Here is a 17654-nt window from a genome sequence, read left to right as displayed (position 1 = left end):
AAAAAAATTAATGAAGTTATTACAAACAGGAACAAGGTAATGCGCACATAAATTGAAGCCCAGACTTCTAGAACACCTCAAACTTTCTGAATGATGCAAGTACATTATTCACTCAAATATATACAGTTCTAAAGCAGGCTGAGGAGAATTTGTTAAACTATTTCCTGCTTCCTCCTGTGTAGTGTTAGCAACTGGTTTAAACTTACCCTCTTGGGGAGGGAGACCTGGAAGACTTCCTTTTTATGGTTTTTGATGTTCTTGGGGATCTAGAAGAACTCCTACTCCTCCTCCTACGCCTTTCCCTAAAAGCCAAAAATACATCGTTTTAAAAAACAGCAATCAATATTAAAGGTCAATTCAAATATATAAAAATTGAAAAGTTCCTTGATACACCTAAGTGCACAGTATTCCTCAGAGGCCAGCTGAAACCCATAACCTTTAAGATTCCATTCTATTTCCTAATTTTAGAATACGGGTCTAACAATGAACCTTAAATTTTACAGACTGATCAAAACATTATCTAAGATTTCACATGAGAAAGGGCAGAGGTCCTCCTTTTTTCACCTATTTAAATATTTTTTTTAATTAATTAATTTATTTGAAAGGCAGAGTTAGAGAAAGAGATTTCCATCCATTGGTTCACTCCCCAAATGCCTGCAACAGCTGGAGCTGGGAGGATCCAAAGCCAGGAGACAGGGCTTCTTCTGCTCTCCCACACCAGTGCAGGGGCTCAAAGACTTGGGCCACCTCCTGCTCCTTCCCTGGCACATTAGCAGGGAGCAGGATTAGAAGGGGAACACCTGGGACTCAAACCATATGAGATGTGGGCACTGTAGGTGCTGGCTTTACTCACTGCATCATATTACCAGTCCCTAAATGATTTCTTGAGTACAGAAACTATATTAATGATATTTCAGATTCTCAAGTTAAAACTACTCTCCATATTTAAAACATCTTTCGTCTATCAGAACCTTTAACATGCATCTAGCTCCTTGCCATTTCATTGAAGATTATTCTCTAACAGACCCATTCCAAGAACTCAGATACCCTTTCAAGAGGTGAACCAGACCCAAATATTTAAAATGAGTACTTACGTTAACATAATTTTACAGAACGCTGCTTTGCCCTCTAACCTCCTACCACTTTATTATTGCTTTTAATTTAAAATTGAAGGGATGGGCATTTGTCCTGGTAGCTAAAGATGATTGCCAGGAAGGCTGCTCAAGTCCCAGTTCCACTCCCAATTCTGGCTTCTTCCTAATGCACACGCTGGGAGGCAACAGTGATGGCTCAAGTAGTTGGGTCCCTGCCACCCAAGTGGAAGACCTGGCTTGTTGCCTGGCCCACCCTTGTCTATTGCACATATCTGGAAAGTGAATCATCTCTACCTCTCAAATATATACATAGAAAGACACATACAGAGGCAGGTGTGTGCACAGTGGTTCAATCACCACTTGGGACAACACCAACAATTGTACTAAGAGTGCCTGGTTCCAGCTTTGGCTTCCCAGCTTCCAACCCAGCTTCCTGCTAATGTGTACCCCTGGAAAGCAGCAGGTGAGAGCTCAACACTAGGACCCCTCTCCCGACGTGGGAGACCCAGGTTGAGTTCCAGGCTCCTGGCTACAGCTTGGCACAATTTTGGCTGTTGTAGGCATTTGGGGAGTGAAGGAAAGATCTGTCTTCATCTGTCTGTCTCACTCTCACCCAGCGCCCGCTTCAAATACGATAAAAATAAAATTTTTAAATGATAAAAATTAGTATTGCATGCACTAGTTACTTAGAAACAAGTAAAACTGTTAAAATTTGGAACTTTAATCCAACAAAGTAAGAAACAGAATAACTGTTTACTATTAACACACTATTTAGCTCAGGAGCCAGTGCTGAATTAAGCTGCTGCTTGCAAAGCTGCCATCCCATATCAGCATGCCAGTTTAAATCCACTCTGTTCCAATCCAGCTCCCCACTAATGCCCCTCAGAAGGCACTGGAAGATGGCCCAAGCACATGTGTCCCTACTACCCATGTGAGAGACCAGGATGAAGTTCCTGGCTCCTTGCTTCAGCCTGGGCCAGATCTGGCTGTGGTGGCCATTTGGGGAATGAACCAGTAGATGGAAGATCTCTGTCTCTATCACTCTGCCTTTCAAATAAATACATCTTTTTTTTAAACAAACTGTTTCGCTTAACACATTAGCAAATGATTTCATTTATAAGGATGATTAACTTAGAAATAAAGAACTTAATGGTTTCCATAATTCAGGAGATGAGGCATGAGGGTATATTTACTTAATGACCAATCAATCTAATGATATCTCACAAGAAGCTCTGGTATTCAGTGACCACATACCTGAAAGAAAGAAATCTGGAATTCAAGCTCTTCCTACTGGCCTCAATAAATTGATTCTACACTAGTAAAAGCATTTTTCTAAGTTTCTCATTCACAAACAAAGTCTAAACAATGCTCATATGTGATACATGTGGTAGAAGTTTGAGAACACAAATCAATTCAAACTACTAATGCTCTCTCTTCTTCATTATCAAATTTTATTTAAGATACCCCAAAATAGTGTTTCCTGCTAGGGAAATTAGATAAAGATATTTCATTCAATCAATGACATTCTGTAACAGTTCAGCATAATAACCTAAATTACTTTATTCATAGCATGAGAATATCAGTATATTATAGACTTTAATTTTGCACAAAATGGTTTTGTCTAAATCAGTATAGTTTTTTCCTTGTATGTATAGGTGGATGTACAGTTACAATGACTAAGCTGATAATAATGAGTTAACTTTGGATACACAGTAATCTTGACTGTCAGAGAATAATGCTGTGAGTTAATATATAAACAAGTGGCATTGATTAGACTTAGATTTAAATTTTAATGCCTTATCTTACTAGATACCCCATTGGAGTGTTTAACCTGAGAGATGGGCATAACTCTAGCACAACAGGCTTGCTAGGATACCTGTAAAGTGCTGTCACGCAGACAGCATGGTATGCAGTAGCTGCTCAGTTATCTTCTCTTTCCCTTTCTTGGTCTTATTTCATTGACATTAACATTTATTCTTGGCCGCCGCCGCGCTCACTAGGCTAATCCTCCACCTAGCGGCGCCGGCACACCGGGTTCTAGTCCCGGTTGGGGCGCCAGATTCTGTCCCGGTTGCCCCTCTTCCAGGCCAGCTCTCTGCTGTGGCCAGGGAGTGCAGTGGAGGATGGCCCAAGTGCTTGGGCCCTGCACCCCATGGGAGACCAGGAGAAGCACCTGGCTCCTGCCATCGGATCAGCGCGGTGCTCTGGCCACAGTGCACCAGCCGTGGCAGCCATTGGAGGGTGAACCAACGGCAAAAGAAAGACCTTTCTCTCTCTCTCTCTCTCTCTCTCCACTCTGCCTGTCAAAAAAAAAAAAAAATTTATTCTAACATCAGAAATTTTTTTCAAGTATCAAAATTTTATTAAAAAATATAGATTGGGATATAATGTTGGAAATGAAAATATTAAGCAGACTATTTTTCTCAGGAGTTAAAATGTTTCCTATTTAATAAACAAAACTCAGAGCATCTGAAAAGCAGAAAACTGCTAAAAGATGAAACCTCTTAACTCTTTACCAATCTCTTCTGAAAGCATGAAGATTTCAAAATTGCTCAACTCTTATGAATTAATGTGTTAACTTTTATTCACTCAGCCCTAGGGACTATACATGAGCATCTACACTTTCTTAAAGATCAAGTGACTTAAAATGACCCAGAAAAAATTAAACATGACAAAGTAATCAGAAAATTAAGTTGAAGGTATTAAAAATTAAAACATTTGGTGCTGGGAAGGTTAATGTCTAAGTCATCGCAAAAACACAAAGGCATATACGACACAATCAATAAAATCACTCTGCAGCGAAAAGTAGTCACAAGGCTCAACTGATAACCACAAGTTGTGGTTCAATGTGCAGAAATCTGGCAGTAATCTATTTTGAACCCCATTTTAACATATGAATATAAGGCTGCTGTCAACTTTATACTTCTGAGGCAGTTTGTTGTTTTGTGTTGTTTTGTTTTGTTTTTTTTCTTATTTGAAAGGCAGAGCGAGAGATACACAGACGGAAAGGAGACATGCACTATTTCCTATCTAACTCCCGAAACACCCACAAAGGCTGGAACTGAGCAGCCATGGCCAGAAAATCAGTCTTGGTATCCCATGTTGACGGCAGGAACTCCATTACTTGAGCTATCACCTCCTACCTCCCAGAGTAGGCATTAACAAGACACTACAAATCAGGAGCCTCAGTTTGAAATCAAACTCAGGTACTTCGGTATAGTACTGTAACCACCACGCCTGTGTCCGAGGCAATTTTTAGAAGTAGGTTTCGCACTTTCTGTCTCTGGCAACCACAGTGTGAGGCGTCGCTGCTGCCGTCCTGTCCACGCACCTGCAGTGGATGATTGTGTGCGACTGCTCCATGTTCCCTCCAAGAGGAAGAAGCAGAACACAGCATCGAACCCGAAAACCTGAAGGCCCACAACTCGTTCTGCTACTTTTTTCCCTCTGCCCCACCTCCACTGCTCAAATAAATTAATTTTCTAATTAAAGTAAGATGCAGACCACATCCACTGGAAGACCATGGGCATGGAGCCGGCGGCTGACAGCAAGGGTGTCATGGTGGTCATGGAGCAGAGATCTGGTCAGCGAAAACCAGCACCTCGTACGTTGAAATACCATCAACAAGAATGTGCGGGCCACCCTCAGCAGCATTCGGCACACGATTTGCAAGAACAAACACCACCCTGATCTGCACATGGCTGCCATCAGCAGAGCCAGTGCCTTCCTATGTAGCCAGAAGCCAGTGATGGTGAGAAGGAAGCACACCCGCCCTAGCTGGAGCCCCTGAGCCTCCTTGCCCCAAAGCAATACAGTCAGACTGTATCACCAAAGAAAAAAATAAATAAAATGAAAAGGTTCCAAAAACTGGTGAGAAAGTTTTAAACCAAATCTCTAAAAGGAAAAGGATAGACGTTGTGGTGCAGTGGGTGAAGCAGCTACTTGATATGCTGACATCCCCTATCAGAGTGACTGGGGTTGAATCCTAGCTACTCCACTTCTGATTCAGTTTCCTACTAACGCATCCAGGCAGCAGTAAATGATGTGATGGCCCAAGTACGTGGGCCCTTGCCACCCACACAGGAGTCTCAGAGTTCATAGCTCTTGGCTTCAGCCTGACCCAGTCTCAGCTATTGCAAACATTTGGGCAATGAACGAGCAGAAGAAAGGTCTCCAGCTATCTCTTGTCACTCTCGCCTTTGAAATAAATAAACCTTTAATAGAAGAAAAAGAAAAAATAGAGCTACTGAACTTCTGATACTCAGTACAGTCCAGGGGCAGACTTTTCCCAGCTTATTAGACACCGATGAGAGGTCCACATCCCACATCACAGAAGCTAGGTTCAACACCTGGCTCCAGCTCGTCACTCCTGCCTCCTGCTAATGCAGACCCTGGGAGACAGCAATAACTGCTCAAGTTGGGTTCCTGCCACCCTACAGGAGACCTGGACTGAGTTCCAGGCTCTCATCCTGGCCCCTGCTGGTATTTGGGGAGTGAACCAGCAGATGTGAATGCTTCTTTTCCCTCTCCCCCACCTCCACTGCTCAAATAAATTAATTTTCTAATTAAAGTAAGATGCAGACCACATGAAAAATTTCCTCTAAGCTTTAGTTTCCTCATGTTTTGGAACAGTTATAACAGTCTTCATATGGGCATACTTTGTGGATTAAATAAGGTGAAGCATGAAAATATACTGATATATAATATCTGGAAAACGATAATACCAGTCAACAGCTCGTGTTAAAAATAAGCTATTAAAGCACCAATTTTAAAGATGAGAAACAGGGCCAGCATCTTGGAGTAGCAGGTAATGCCACTGCCTGCGACATCTGCACCCCGCACAAGTGCCAGTTCATGTCCTAGCTGTTCCACTTCCAATCCAGCTCCCTGCTAATTGCCTGGGAAAAGCTGAAGACAGCCCAAGTATTTGGGCTTCTGACACTTTGGAAGACCCTGATGAAGCTCCTGGCTTTAGCCTAGCCCAGGGTTGGCCATTTGAAGCCATCTGTGGAGCAAACCAGTGGATGGTAGATCTCTGTCTCTCCTTCTCTGTTACTCTGATTCTCAAAATAAATAAATCTGATTTTTTAAATATTTATTTACTTATTTGAGAAGCAGAGTTACAGAGAGAGGTAAAGACAGAGAGGTCATCTATCCACTGGTTCACTCCCCAAATGCTGCAACAGCCGGAACTGGTTCTACTGCTTTCCTAGGCACAGCAGCGAGCTGGATCAAAAGAGGAGCAGTGAGGACAGCATCCCATATGGGATGCTGATGCCGCAGGCAGACTTAACCTATCATGTCATAGTGCCAGCCCATAATCCTTTTTTTAAAAAGAGAGAAAACACATGTCCATTTCTCTCAACTAGCTTTCTATAAAAAAACACCTTTAAAATAATTTTTAAACTTACATATTTATTTTTAAGAGACAGTTTATCACAAGTTAGGAACCACATTTATTTGTAGTTATAGTATCATCTAGACTAGGGGATGTGGGTTTAGGTAACTGTAAACTTCATGGAGAGTTCTCATTTTGCAAATGTTACTATGGCAACCTGCTGCCATCTGGTGGCAGTGTACCTATTAATAATAAATTGAGACTAGTCCAGAGGGGATAAAAAATGTAACCTTTAAAATTTACAAATAAAAGAGAATCCACATTTAAATATCATGCACTCAACAAAATGGAGAGATAAAAATTAACCTAGACGAGAGAGGGCATTTAAACTAGTGGCTCTGACACCAACACATCACAGTGTCTAGGTTTCATTTCTGGCTCCAACTCCTCACTCCTGCTTCCTGCAGGATGATTTGAGCAGCTGGGTCCCTGCCATCCACATGGGAGACCTGGGTTGCATTTCCCAGCCTGCGTCTTTGGACTGTGTCCCAGCCTCAACCATTTTGGGCATTTGCAGAGTGAAACACCAGATGGGAGCTCTCTTTCTCTCTCTTCCTCTCAGAAAAGTAAATAACCTAGATGACAATAAGGACAAACACTACAACATTAGAAATCATTTGGCATAATAATATTACACCATTCCAAAGAAAGAAAGAAAGAAACTTGAGATCAAATTCTATATTTTTAAAAAATATTATCTTCCCTTACCTTCCCACCTTCCAAGAAAATCACAACAAGAATGAAAAGATTAAAACAACAAAGGACAGCTAAACTTTTCAAACACCTTTGCCCACTATTATCTCGTCCTCTTCACACGTTCAATACTGGGGTAATCCCTATGCTAGAGAAATATTCTAGTCTGCAATCAGGGGAAAATGTTCTCATGTGACTGTACAGGTTTTACTTGCATAGAACCACCTTATCCCCTCTCAGTTAAAAATGCATGTTTTCACTGGTCATAAGTAAACCCCTTGGTACACATTTTAAGCATTATCAAACCTGCTGGAACTACGAGATCTTCTTGATGCATTGTAACTTCTGGGTGGCGTTCTGGATTTTTTATCCTTCTTTCTTTTTTCATCTATCTCTTTGGATCTGTCCTTTTCTCGTTCCTTGTCTTTGTCCTGTTCTTTTTCCTTCTCTCTGTCCCGCTCTCTCTCTCTGTCCTTTTCCTTGTCTTTGTCCCGGTCCTTGTCCCGGTCTTTCTCTTTGTCTTTACCCCGCTCCTTTTCTTTTTCACGTTCCTTCTCCCTCTCTCTCTCTTTTTCCCTTTCCTTTTCTCTATCTTTCTCTTTCACTCTTTCCTTTTCCTTGATCTTTTCTCGCGTATCTTTTCTCTTGTCCCTTTAAAAACAAAGAAAAATTAATTAATTAATTAATTGATTGATAACTAAAGCAATTCTTCCCCACCCAAGCAGGACCTCCCTCTCTTTCCTTAACAATATCAACACTAAGTCATTTATAATGGCTATAAACATAACATACAGATTTCTATACAACTCAGGTGTACACAAAGCTGCTAAATGAAGCAATTACCAGGCTGAGTGGAGAAGTTTGGAAACCTCATGAGTCATACTGACCATCAGATTCAAATCAATGGCAACCAATATTAATCCTAGATTATTAAAACAATCAGAAAAAAAGTTTTATTTCTCTCATTTAAAACCTAAGCCACAACAGATTTTTAACAAATGAAGCCAATCAAAATGTTTTTCTTAATTTCCCCGAAAACTCACCGTGAACGTGAACGACTCCTTGATTTCCGTCGCTCTCTTGATTTGGAACGTTTTTTATGTGGGCTCTTAGATCTGCGTCTGTCTTTCTGTCGTGAACGTGATCTATTATGGGATCTACTCCTAAAGGAAAAAAAATTGTTAGAATATCAAGACCTAATCTTAAAATTTTTTAATTTTTTAAAATTGAAGATGTCTTTCAAATACAAAAATTTAAAAATCTACCCCAACAGTATTTATCAACTTCTATAAATTTCCCATTTGTGCTTTAAATGACCAGAAACAAGTTTATTGGGAATATTACCAGATGTTTCTCTATCTAGAAGGCAGAAAATACAAATAGGATTTAAAAGCTACCTTCTACACCAGACCTACATTATTTCAGGTGTGGCTTTATTTGCTGCAATTAATGAAATGCTTCAAATTAGTACAGAAGGTTTCCCCCACAGTCCAAGTTTTCATACCATAAATTGTCTTTAACTCTTGACTCACAAGTCATTTGGCTATAATTCAGCTTAGTTTTATGATTCAATACTTTCTATAAATGGTTGTGTTAATCTGTCCTTACAAATATATTAAATACATATAAGCACAGTATAATGACAGTGCTAGCTCCATAGGAAAATAAATATCATTACTTATGAGTTAAAACAACATAAAATCAAAGATTAGGTTGCAATCTGACATTGTAGCTGTACCTACAAACACAGCTATTAAACCTTTATTAGAGCCGGCGCCGCAGCTCACTAGGCTAATCCTCCGCCTGTGGCGCCGGCACACCGGGTTCTAGTCCCGGTCGGGGCGCCGGGTTCTGTCCCGGTTGCCCCTCTTCCAGGCCAGCTCTCTGCTGTGGCCAGGGAGTGCAGTGGAGGATGGCCCAAGTGCTTGGGCCCTGCACCCCATGGGAGACCAGGAGAAGCACCTGGCTCCTGCCTTTGGATCAGCAGGATGCGCCAGCCGCAGCGCGCCAGCCGTGGCAGCCATTGGAGGGTGAACCAACGGCAAAGGAAGACCTTTCTCTATGTCTCTCTCTCTCACTATCCACTCTGCCTGTCAAAAAAAAAAAGAAGAAGAAGAAGAAAGAAAGAAATCTTTATCAGAATTAGCATTACAGCACAGCATGTTAAGCTGCCTCGCAATGCTGGCACTCCACACTGGAGTGCAGGCTGGAGTCCCTCGACTGCTCTGCTTCCCATCCAACTTCCTAGTAACGTGCCTGGGAGAGCAGCCCAAGCGCCTGAGCCCCTACCATCCACGTGGCACCCACACGGATCTCCTGGTTCCTGGCTTTGGCCTGGCCAAGCCCTAGCCATTGAGGGCATTTGGGAATGAATCAGAGGATGGAACCAAAATTCTCTCTCTTTCTCTCTCTGCCTCTCCTTCTCTGTTTCTCTGCCTTTTAAATCTTAAAAAAAAAAAAAAAAAAAAAAAAAAGTCATTACTAGAACTCTTGCAGGAAAAGTAATTAATACAATTTTGACTGAGCCCCCTCGCCCTCTGAAATATTTGCTTTGGTAATGTTATCCTCTTTATAATGAAGTATCTTATGCACTACTTATTAAAACAGAACAAAACATGCAGCCAGCATTGTGGTATGTATAAAGTTAAGCTGCTGCTCACAATGTAGCATCACAAATGGGCAGTGGTTAGAGTCCCAGCTGCTCCACTTCCAATCTAGCTCCCTGCTAACGGCCTGGGAAAGCAGCAGCGCGTGGCCCAAGTGCTTGGATTCCTGCCACCCATGTGGGAGACCCAGAAGAAGCTCCTGGCTTTGGCCTGGTCTAGCCCTGGCCATTGCGGCCATTTGGGGAGAGAAGCAGCAAATGGAAGATTCCGCTCTCTTCCTCCCTCGCTGTAGCTCCGCCTTTCAAATAAATAAATCTTAAGGAAAAAAGAATAAATATAAAATAAAATTTGTGGGGTGGTGCTGTGGCACAGCAGGTAAAGCCACCTCCTGCAGTGCCAGCATCCCTTATGGGCGCTGGTTCGAGTCCTGGCTGCTCCACTTCTGATCCAGCTCTCTGCTGTGGCCTGGGAAAGCAGCAGAAGATGGCCCAAGTCCTTGGACCCCTGCACGCACGTGGGAGACCTGGAAGAAGCTCCTGGCTCCTGGCTTGGGATCGGCGCAGATCTAGCTGCTTAGGCCAATTGGGGAATGAACCAGAAGATGGAAGACCTCTCCCTCCCTCCATCTCTCTTCTCTCTCTCCCTCTCTCAGCTTCTCCTTCTCTGTGTAAAACTTTCAAATAAATAAATAAATCTTAAAAAAAAAAAAAATCGCAAACCTACCTCTCCCTAATACTGTCATAAGGATTAAATCAGACGATGTATGTGAAGCTGCCAAGCATTCTCTGACACAAAGTAAATTTTATTAATTCTTCACTCTCATTATCATCATCATTTAAAATTAACCAACTTTGTATTTTTATTTATTCCAAAGAGGTAATGAACTGGGGCCGGCGCAGTAAGGTTAATCCTCCACCTGTGGTGCTGGCACCCCATATGGGCGCCAGTTCTAGTCCTGGCTGTTCCTCTTCCTATCCAGTTCTCTGCTGTGGCCTGGGAAAGCAGTGGAAGATGGCCCAAGTCCTTGGGCCCCTGCACTCGTGTGGGATACGGGAGCAGGCTCCTGGATCCTTCCTGGCTTCAGATCGGCACAGCTCTGGCCGTTGCGGCCATTTGGAGAGTGGACCAGCAGATGGAAGACCTTTCTCTCTGTCTCTCCCTCTCACTGCCTGTAACTCTACCTCTCAGATAAATGAATAAAAATCTTAAAAAAGAAAAAAAAAAAAAAGAGGTAATGAACTGCCACAAGTATGTTTTATGTATCTAAAACTCCTCTTAATATTTAATATTAGAAAAATCTATAAAATAATATAAATGACTGCTCGTGGTAGAAGACCAAAATTATCTTTATTCTTCAATGATGAAATTTTATTTTAGACACATTTTTCAGTTAATCAAACTTTGTTTTCCAACAGCTAATTTTTAGCTGAACTACTGATCTGGTATATGGCTTTAAAAATAACACACTTCGGCTGGCGCCGTGGCTCACTAAGCTAATCCTCCACCTGCAGCACCAGCACCCCGGGTTCTAGTCCCAGTTGCTCCTCTTCCAGGCCAGCTCTCTGCTGTGGCCCGGGAGGGCAGCGGAGGATGGCCCAGGTACTTGGGTCCCTGCACCCGCATGGGAGACCAAGAGGGGGCACCTGGCTCCTGGCTTCGGATCAGCGCAGCGGCAGCCGTGGCAGCCATCAGGGGAGGAAACCAGCGGAGGGAGGACCTTTCTCTCTGTCTCTCTCTGTCTAAAACTCTCTCTGTATCTCTCTCTCTAACTCTGCCTGTAAAAAGAAAGGAAGGAAGGAAGGAAGGAAGGAAGGAAGGAAGGAAGGAAGGAAGGAAGGAAGGAAGGAAGGAAGGAAGGGAGGAAGGAAGGAGAAAAGGAAAAGGAAAAGGAAAAGGAAAAGGAAAAGGAAAAGGAAAAGGAAAAGGAAAAGGAAAAGGAAAAGGAAAAGGAAGAAGAGAAGAGAAGAGAAGAGAAGAGAAGAGAAGAGAAGAGAAGAGAAGAGAAGAGAAGAGAAGAGAAGAGAAGAGAAGAGAAGAGAAGAGAAGAGAAGAGAAGAGAAGAGAAAGAAAAACAGTGGAAGATGGCCCAAGTGCCTGCACCCCTACTACCCACATGGGAGATCTGGAGGAAGCTCCATGCTCTTGGCCTGTCCCAGAGCTGGCCACTCCAGCCATCTAGGGAGTCAATCAGTGGATGGAAGACCCCTCCCTGTCTTCCTCTTTCAAAATAAATATAAATCTTTAAACACACACACACGTCTTCATACCACCTGTTTCATGCAAGAAGATAATTCATACCTGGTGAACTCTTTGTTACTAAGAATCTCAGGCACAAAGGTCAAGTAGCTGGTGATATAGTAAACTACAAGAAAACATTTTTAGTCTACTTACAGATATTACAAGGGGTAATCTTTAAAAAAAAAAAAAAGGATTGGATTTATTTTGAAAGTCTCAAGTTACTGAGAGACAAAGACATCTTCCGTCCACTGGTTCAATCACTAGATGGCCACAATGGCCAGGTCTGGGTCAGACTGAATGAAGTCAAGCTTTGAAAAGAGCCTTTGCTTCTATGTACTTAAGAAGAAATGTTAGTATAAGATTTCTGTTCTAACTAGAACCTTGCTAAAAATATAATATTTTGTTTTCCTTAAGTATTTTTCAACCTTAAGTAAGCAAAGAATTTTTTAAATAAATTAAGCACAGCCATTATAAATAAAATAAAAAGTACTGATCCTTTGGCTTACCACCTTACCCTGCAGCTCTTGAACGCAAAAAGTCACTGCCCAAGAGTGCTTACTGAATTTTGACATTAAATATTTCCTCATCTCTGTCTTATGCACTCACTAGCTGTCTGATTAAGAATTAATCAAAAATAGATCTAATCTGGCTAAAAGATCTATCTTTAACACTTTTTATTTTTAATAATTTGCAAAATCATAGTTTTAAATAAAACTGTAAATAGCAACTTACCATCATGCTGCATCAAAGTTCACTTGCAAATCAGTTGCTTTCCAATAAAATATTATAAAATGTCTTAATAGTTCCTATGCTGGTCTGTAAAGGTCACTTAACTTAAAAATATAACAATTATAGTACTACCCACCTTTTCTAACATCATCTCTATGAATAAAACCAAGTAGCAAAATTTTGACAAAGTGAAAATATATCTCCCAAGTCCTAGGCAAGGTCACAGGGACAGGAAATCTCTTCCTGTCTCACCCTAAGAGAAACGAATAGGGAAAGCAGAAGGAGAGTTTGGGGATCGGATACCATAGCTCATTATCTGTTTTTTAACTGACACAGAAGAACTATACAATATGTAAGTATTGTACTAATTCAATACAATATATGCATACCATATGAAATGATCAAGTCAGGGTAATTAACATTTCCATCTTAAAACATTTACCATTTCTTTGGTTAGGAACCTTCTAAATGCCTTCGGGTTCTTTATAAAATACATAATAATTTGTTGTGAACTAGTCAGTCTACTGTGCTACATAACACTAGAACGTACTCCCCAATCTAACTGTACATTAGTAGTCACTGTCCAACCTCCGTCTTCTACCTTCCCAGCCTCTAGTTAGCAGAATTCTACCCTCCAATCCTGTGAAATCAAATTTTTTAGCTTCCCCATTAGTGAGAAGCAGCATTTATCTTTCTGTGACTAGAGAAGCATAGCTTTAGGAGCATCTGAAAATTCTAAAGAACGTGGGCTCCTACAACCTATACTCCTCTAAGTCTAATGACACAGAGCAAGACCTGCGGACAACAACTCCCACCAGCAGAGGAGGGAAAGCCAAAAAAGGCCCGTGCCCCACCCCGTGTCCTGGAGCATGGAGTTCTAGGTCAAGATCCTTAAGTAAAATGTTTTTATAACCTCCTTTAAAAAGAACTCTTGCTCTTTTGTATTTAAGAACTTCATCGGCCAGCGCCGCGGCTCAACAGGCTAATCCTCCACCTAGCGACGCCGGCACACCGGGTTCTAGTCCCGGTTGGGGCGCCGGATTCTGTCCCGGTTGCCCCTCTTCCAGGCCAGCTCTCTGCTGTGGCCAGGGAGTGCAGTGGAGGATGGCCCAAGTGCTTGGGCCCTGTACCCCATGGGAGACCAGGAGAAGCACCTGGCTCCTGCCTTTGGATCAGCGCAGTGCGCCGGCCGCAGCGCGCGGGCTGCAGTGGCCATTGGAGGGTGAACCAACGGCAAAGGAAGACCTTTCTCTCTCTCTCTCACTGTCCACTCTGCCTGTCGAAAAAATAATTAAAAAAAAAAAAAAAAAAAAAACTTAATCAAGGCCGGCAACACAGCTCACTAGGCTAATCCTCCGCCTTGCGGCGCCGGCACACCAAGTTCTAGTCCCGGTCGGGGCGCCGGATTCTGTCCCGGTTGCTCCTCTTCCAGGCCAGCTCTCTGCTGTGGCCCGGGAGTGCGATGGAGGATGGCCCAAGTGCTTGGGCCCTGCACCCCATGGGAGACCAGGAGAAGCACCTGGCTTCTGCCATCGGATCAGCGCGGTGCACTGGCCGCAGTGGCCATTGGAGGGTGAACCAACGGCAAAGGAAGACCTTTCTCTCTGTCTCTCTGTCTCACTGTCCACTCTGCCTGTCAAAAAAAAAACAAAAAAAAAAAAACAAAAAAAAAAAAAACAAAACAAAAAAAAAAAGAACTTAATCAAAGCTAAATGGATTTCTAAAGCAAGTTTAATGGTAGAATATACTGACCAAAAAAATACATATACATACCAAGAGCTAGTCATTTCAAATGCTACACAGACAGATCTACATGAGACTACTTCCATGAGTAAGAACAGTAATTCTAATTTAGACTGAAAACCCTCCCCCTCAACCCTGTAAGGAGAATATACCCAAATATATAGTACTTAAAAACAAAGACCTTAGCTAAATTATGAAAATTTACTATAATTTCAACAAGCAGATAAAACTTCCCACAGATTGTCATCAAGCAAAAAATGATATTAATCATCATCAAGTTTTAGTTTGTTCCAGCCTTGGACCCTAGTAATCTCTTAAAATCACAATTAAGATTCAATTCATTGGTCTTTCTTCCAACAAGTTACCACTTTTCAGTTCAACTGTATGTTTCTTCGACCTCTTTTACTCTCACGCCAAGCCATCCGCATACGGAAGTGTCCAGTCTCACACCACTGCTGCTTCTGGAAGTCTGCTTTCATTCAAGACTGACTTCTACTACACTGCCTAAATAGGAAATCCCTATACACCAGCTTCCTTCACCACTTGGCTCTGAACTTGCCTTACTGTATGAGCTCAGAGAGAGAGATAGTAAAACCATATTCCAAAGGAGATTTTGCAAGTCAAGAATAATGGAGAAATAAACGCTAGTAAATAGCCAGAAGTACAGCTCACCAGACTCAAAGGAAAGCATCCTATTTTCCTATCTCCTTTGATTCTCCTTCATTATCACAGGAAAACAAACTTGAGCTTGGGGGTGATACTCAACATACAAACTGCACATTTGTTCCTTCCTTCTTGCCCTCCCCTGAAACCCACTTTATCTAACATCCTTACAACATTCACACATGTATGCCCACATTACTTTTACTCTCTTGACACATAAACGTGTATGTACATGCAACATGCAATTAAGATCCACTGTATACACTTTAACACTTCAACCACAGTTGAAATTTATCACTTCTGACATGATTCTTAGGGTATTTCCAATCAAGATCATGTTCCAAGTTTACTTTTTGAGTTTCCCCTTGAACCAAATGCAAAGCAGTGACAGACAAAATAAGAGGAAATTAACATGACAAAGCTATGACAAATCAAGACAGAAACAGTTTAAACACAGCACAATAGGTGGATCTGAAGCTGCAAGTTACTCCTGTGTCTCAGGTCCAAAAGTGGGCAGAGGAGGCTCCCATCACCAGAAGTGTACCAAGACTCAAATGCTCCATGACACATTGCACTGGAGACAGGGAATTGCTTGCAACAAGATCCGGGGTGGTGTTCCCCAGGCCTGGACTACACTGGGAAAAACAAAGCTGCAACTTAAGCAATATTTTCAGTTTTGCCACTAAGTTTCCTGACCTCAATTTGAATAAAAAGTCTGTCACTTCTGTATAAAAACTAGTTTACTCTTAGAAAAACCAAGAATAGACCATCTTTACCTAGAAAACTTCTAAAATTGATAATCAGTTGAAATATTACGAATTAAATATGAATTAGACAAAATTTAACTACATTATAACTAGAGTAATATTTACTGGAAACCACACTTCCAGGTGAATGCTACTGAAATTTCTAAATTGTTATTTTGACAAAAATTCATAAAATGTTTATTAAATATAAAAACTGAGAACAATATAAAATATGAGAGTCAGAATTCTCACCTGTGTTTTGACTGTGATCTTTTCCTTCTAGAATGGGATTTTGAGCTAGACCTGGATTTTGAGCGAGTATGGGAACGAGATCGACCGCCTTTTCTTTCATTGCTCTTTCCAGACTCTGGGAGGAAAAAACCACTTTGCAGTGTAAGCTCAGAACAATTAAAGATCCCAGTTAATAATTAGGCACAAGTGGAATGTACCACATATAGTGCAAGGGGCCTACTCTCTGTACATCCTCCTCCTGTGCAATTATCCTTCAGAAACATCCAAGAAAGTCATTGCAAAAACTCGTTGAGTGCAGCCACCCTGCAGCAGTACATATAAACCAGATAATTATAAACAGGTGTTCGTAATATTTTGTTGCTGCCATAACGTACGATTATAACATGTCTGTAATTCCTATGACAGTGATTTCAAGTCTCCATTATTTTCCTAGAATTGAAGCTTAAATTCTGAATGCTAATTTAGAAAATCTGCTCAAATGTAAACTGCCTAAACATTTTTAGATTGGATATTAAACTTATTTTAGCAACACAAAACTTAGAATTAGTGTTCTTCTCTAACTGCTAAAACAGAGTATCTGTATTTTATCTAAATCATGGGCTCTCATCTAATTTTAAAATTAAAATTTGGAGAGTAAACCTGCTTAACTGTAACATTTTAAATATATTTACTTGTTTCCAGCTTCAGAGTAACATACTTTGCTTGTAACAAATCAGTTTTGAATACTTAGTTTTCAATTAATATATAAAGAGCTGATTAATTCAGGCTAATGCATCTCAGCTGAGAATCCTGGGAAGTCAAGATTGGTGCCAAGTTGTACTCTGACATGAGTAGGCCACTTATTATTTGAGTCTCAGTCTTCTTCTATGTAAAATAAAGGGACTGAACAAAATAACTTCTGAAATCCCTTCCAGTCCTAAAATTCTATGATCTTTAAACTGTGATCTATATAACAACACTATGGCCTTACCTGGTTCAATAGCTGCTGAGATAAATGACTGAGCCTCTCGTACCCGCTTCATTACTTCTTCTAACTCCTTAGCTGCAGCCTGAGGTGTCATCTCAGGGGGTTTTACTATTGCATTGTTGGAGTGATTTATTCTAAATTAAAAATATTAGCATATCACAAATACACACCATATTTTACAAAACATGAAATAATTAAATGCTCATATGATACTTATAAATCTGAGGACATCTAAAAAGCATAGTAAGAACAATATAGCAAAGTAATGGTCAAAAACAACCTCAAAACCATGAGTAAACCCTTACCCTCACTGCCATTCTCTCTTGCTAACAAAGTCAAATCAAAGAAAAAGAAAAGCTGAACCCTGGCTGATCTCCTCAACAACTCAAACAGGCTCGAGGAAGTGTTTTCCCACCTGGCTCAGAATTATAATAAATTAATATGTTGATACCAATGAATAATTTGTTGTCAATCTGGGCCCTCTGGGAGGATGAAGGGAAAGCTATATATCATGTGCACCATTTG

General features: G+C 41.2%; 1 protein-coding gene across 17 annotated transcripts in view; it reads right to left on the bottom strand.

The window, feature by feature from the left end:
- The window catches only part of SREK1 (splicing regulatory glutamic acid and lysine rich protein 1), a 52229-nt gene that overhangs the window by 14761 nt on the left and 19814 nt on the right, over positions 1 to 17654 (bottom strand). For 9 of the 17 annotated variants that reach the window (XM_008262289.5, XM_017344754.4, XM_070056805.2 and 6 more), the window contains 5 exons: positions 17133 to 17263; positions 16163 to 16277; positions 8229 to 8348; positions 7492 to 7836; positions 207 to 302 (listed from right to left, as the gene is read on the bottom strand). In XM_008262289.5, the coding sequence (XP_008260511.2) occupies positions 207 to 302; positions 7492 to 7836; positions 8229 to 8348; positions 16163 to 16277; positions 17133 to 17263 (807 nt within the window). Of the gene's footprint in view, positions 1 to 206; positions 303 to 7491; positions 7837 to 8028; positions 8108 to 8228; positions 8349 to 16162; positions 16466 to 17132; positions 17264 to 17654 lie in introns of those variants that run through there. The other 8 variants (XM_089312841.1, XM_089312846.1, XM_089312842.1 and 5 more) reach the window with 3 other exon arrangements.

Source organism: Oryctolagus cuniculus, chromosome 14 (genome assembly GCF_051225735.1).
Source record: "Oryctolagus cuniculus isolate XC-2025 breed Fujian yellow rabbit chromosome 14, ASM5122573v1, whole genome shotgun sequence".
Classification (NCBI taxonomy): domain Eukaryota; kingdom Metazoa; phylum Chordata; class Mammalia; order Lagomorpha; family Leporidae; genus Oryctolagus; species Oryctolagus cuniculus.
This window is presented reverse-complemented; position numbering and strand designations above follow the sequence as displayed.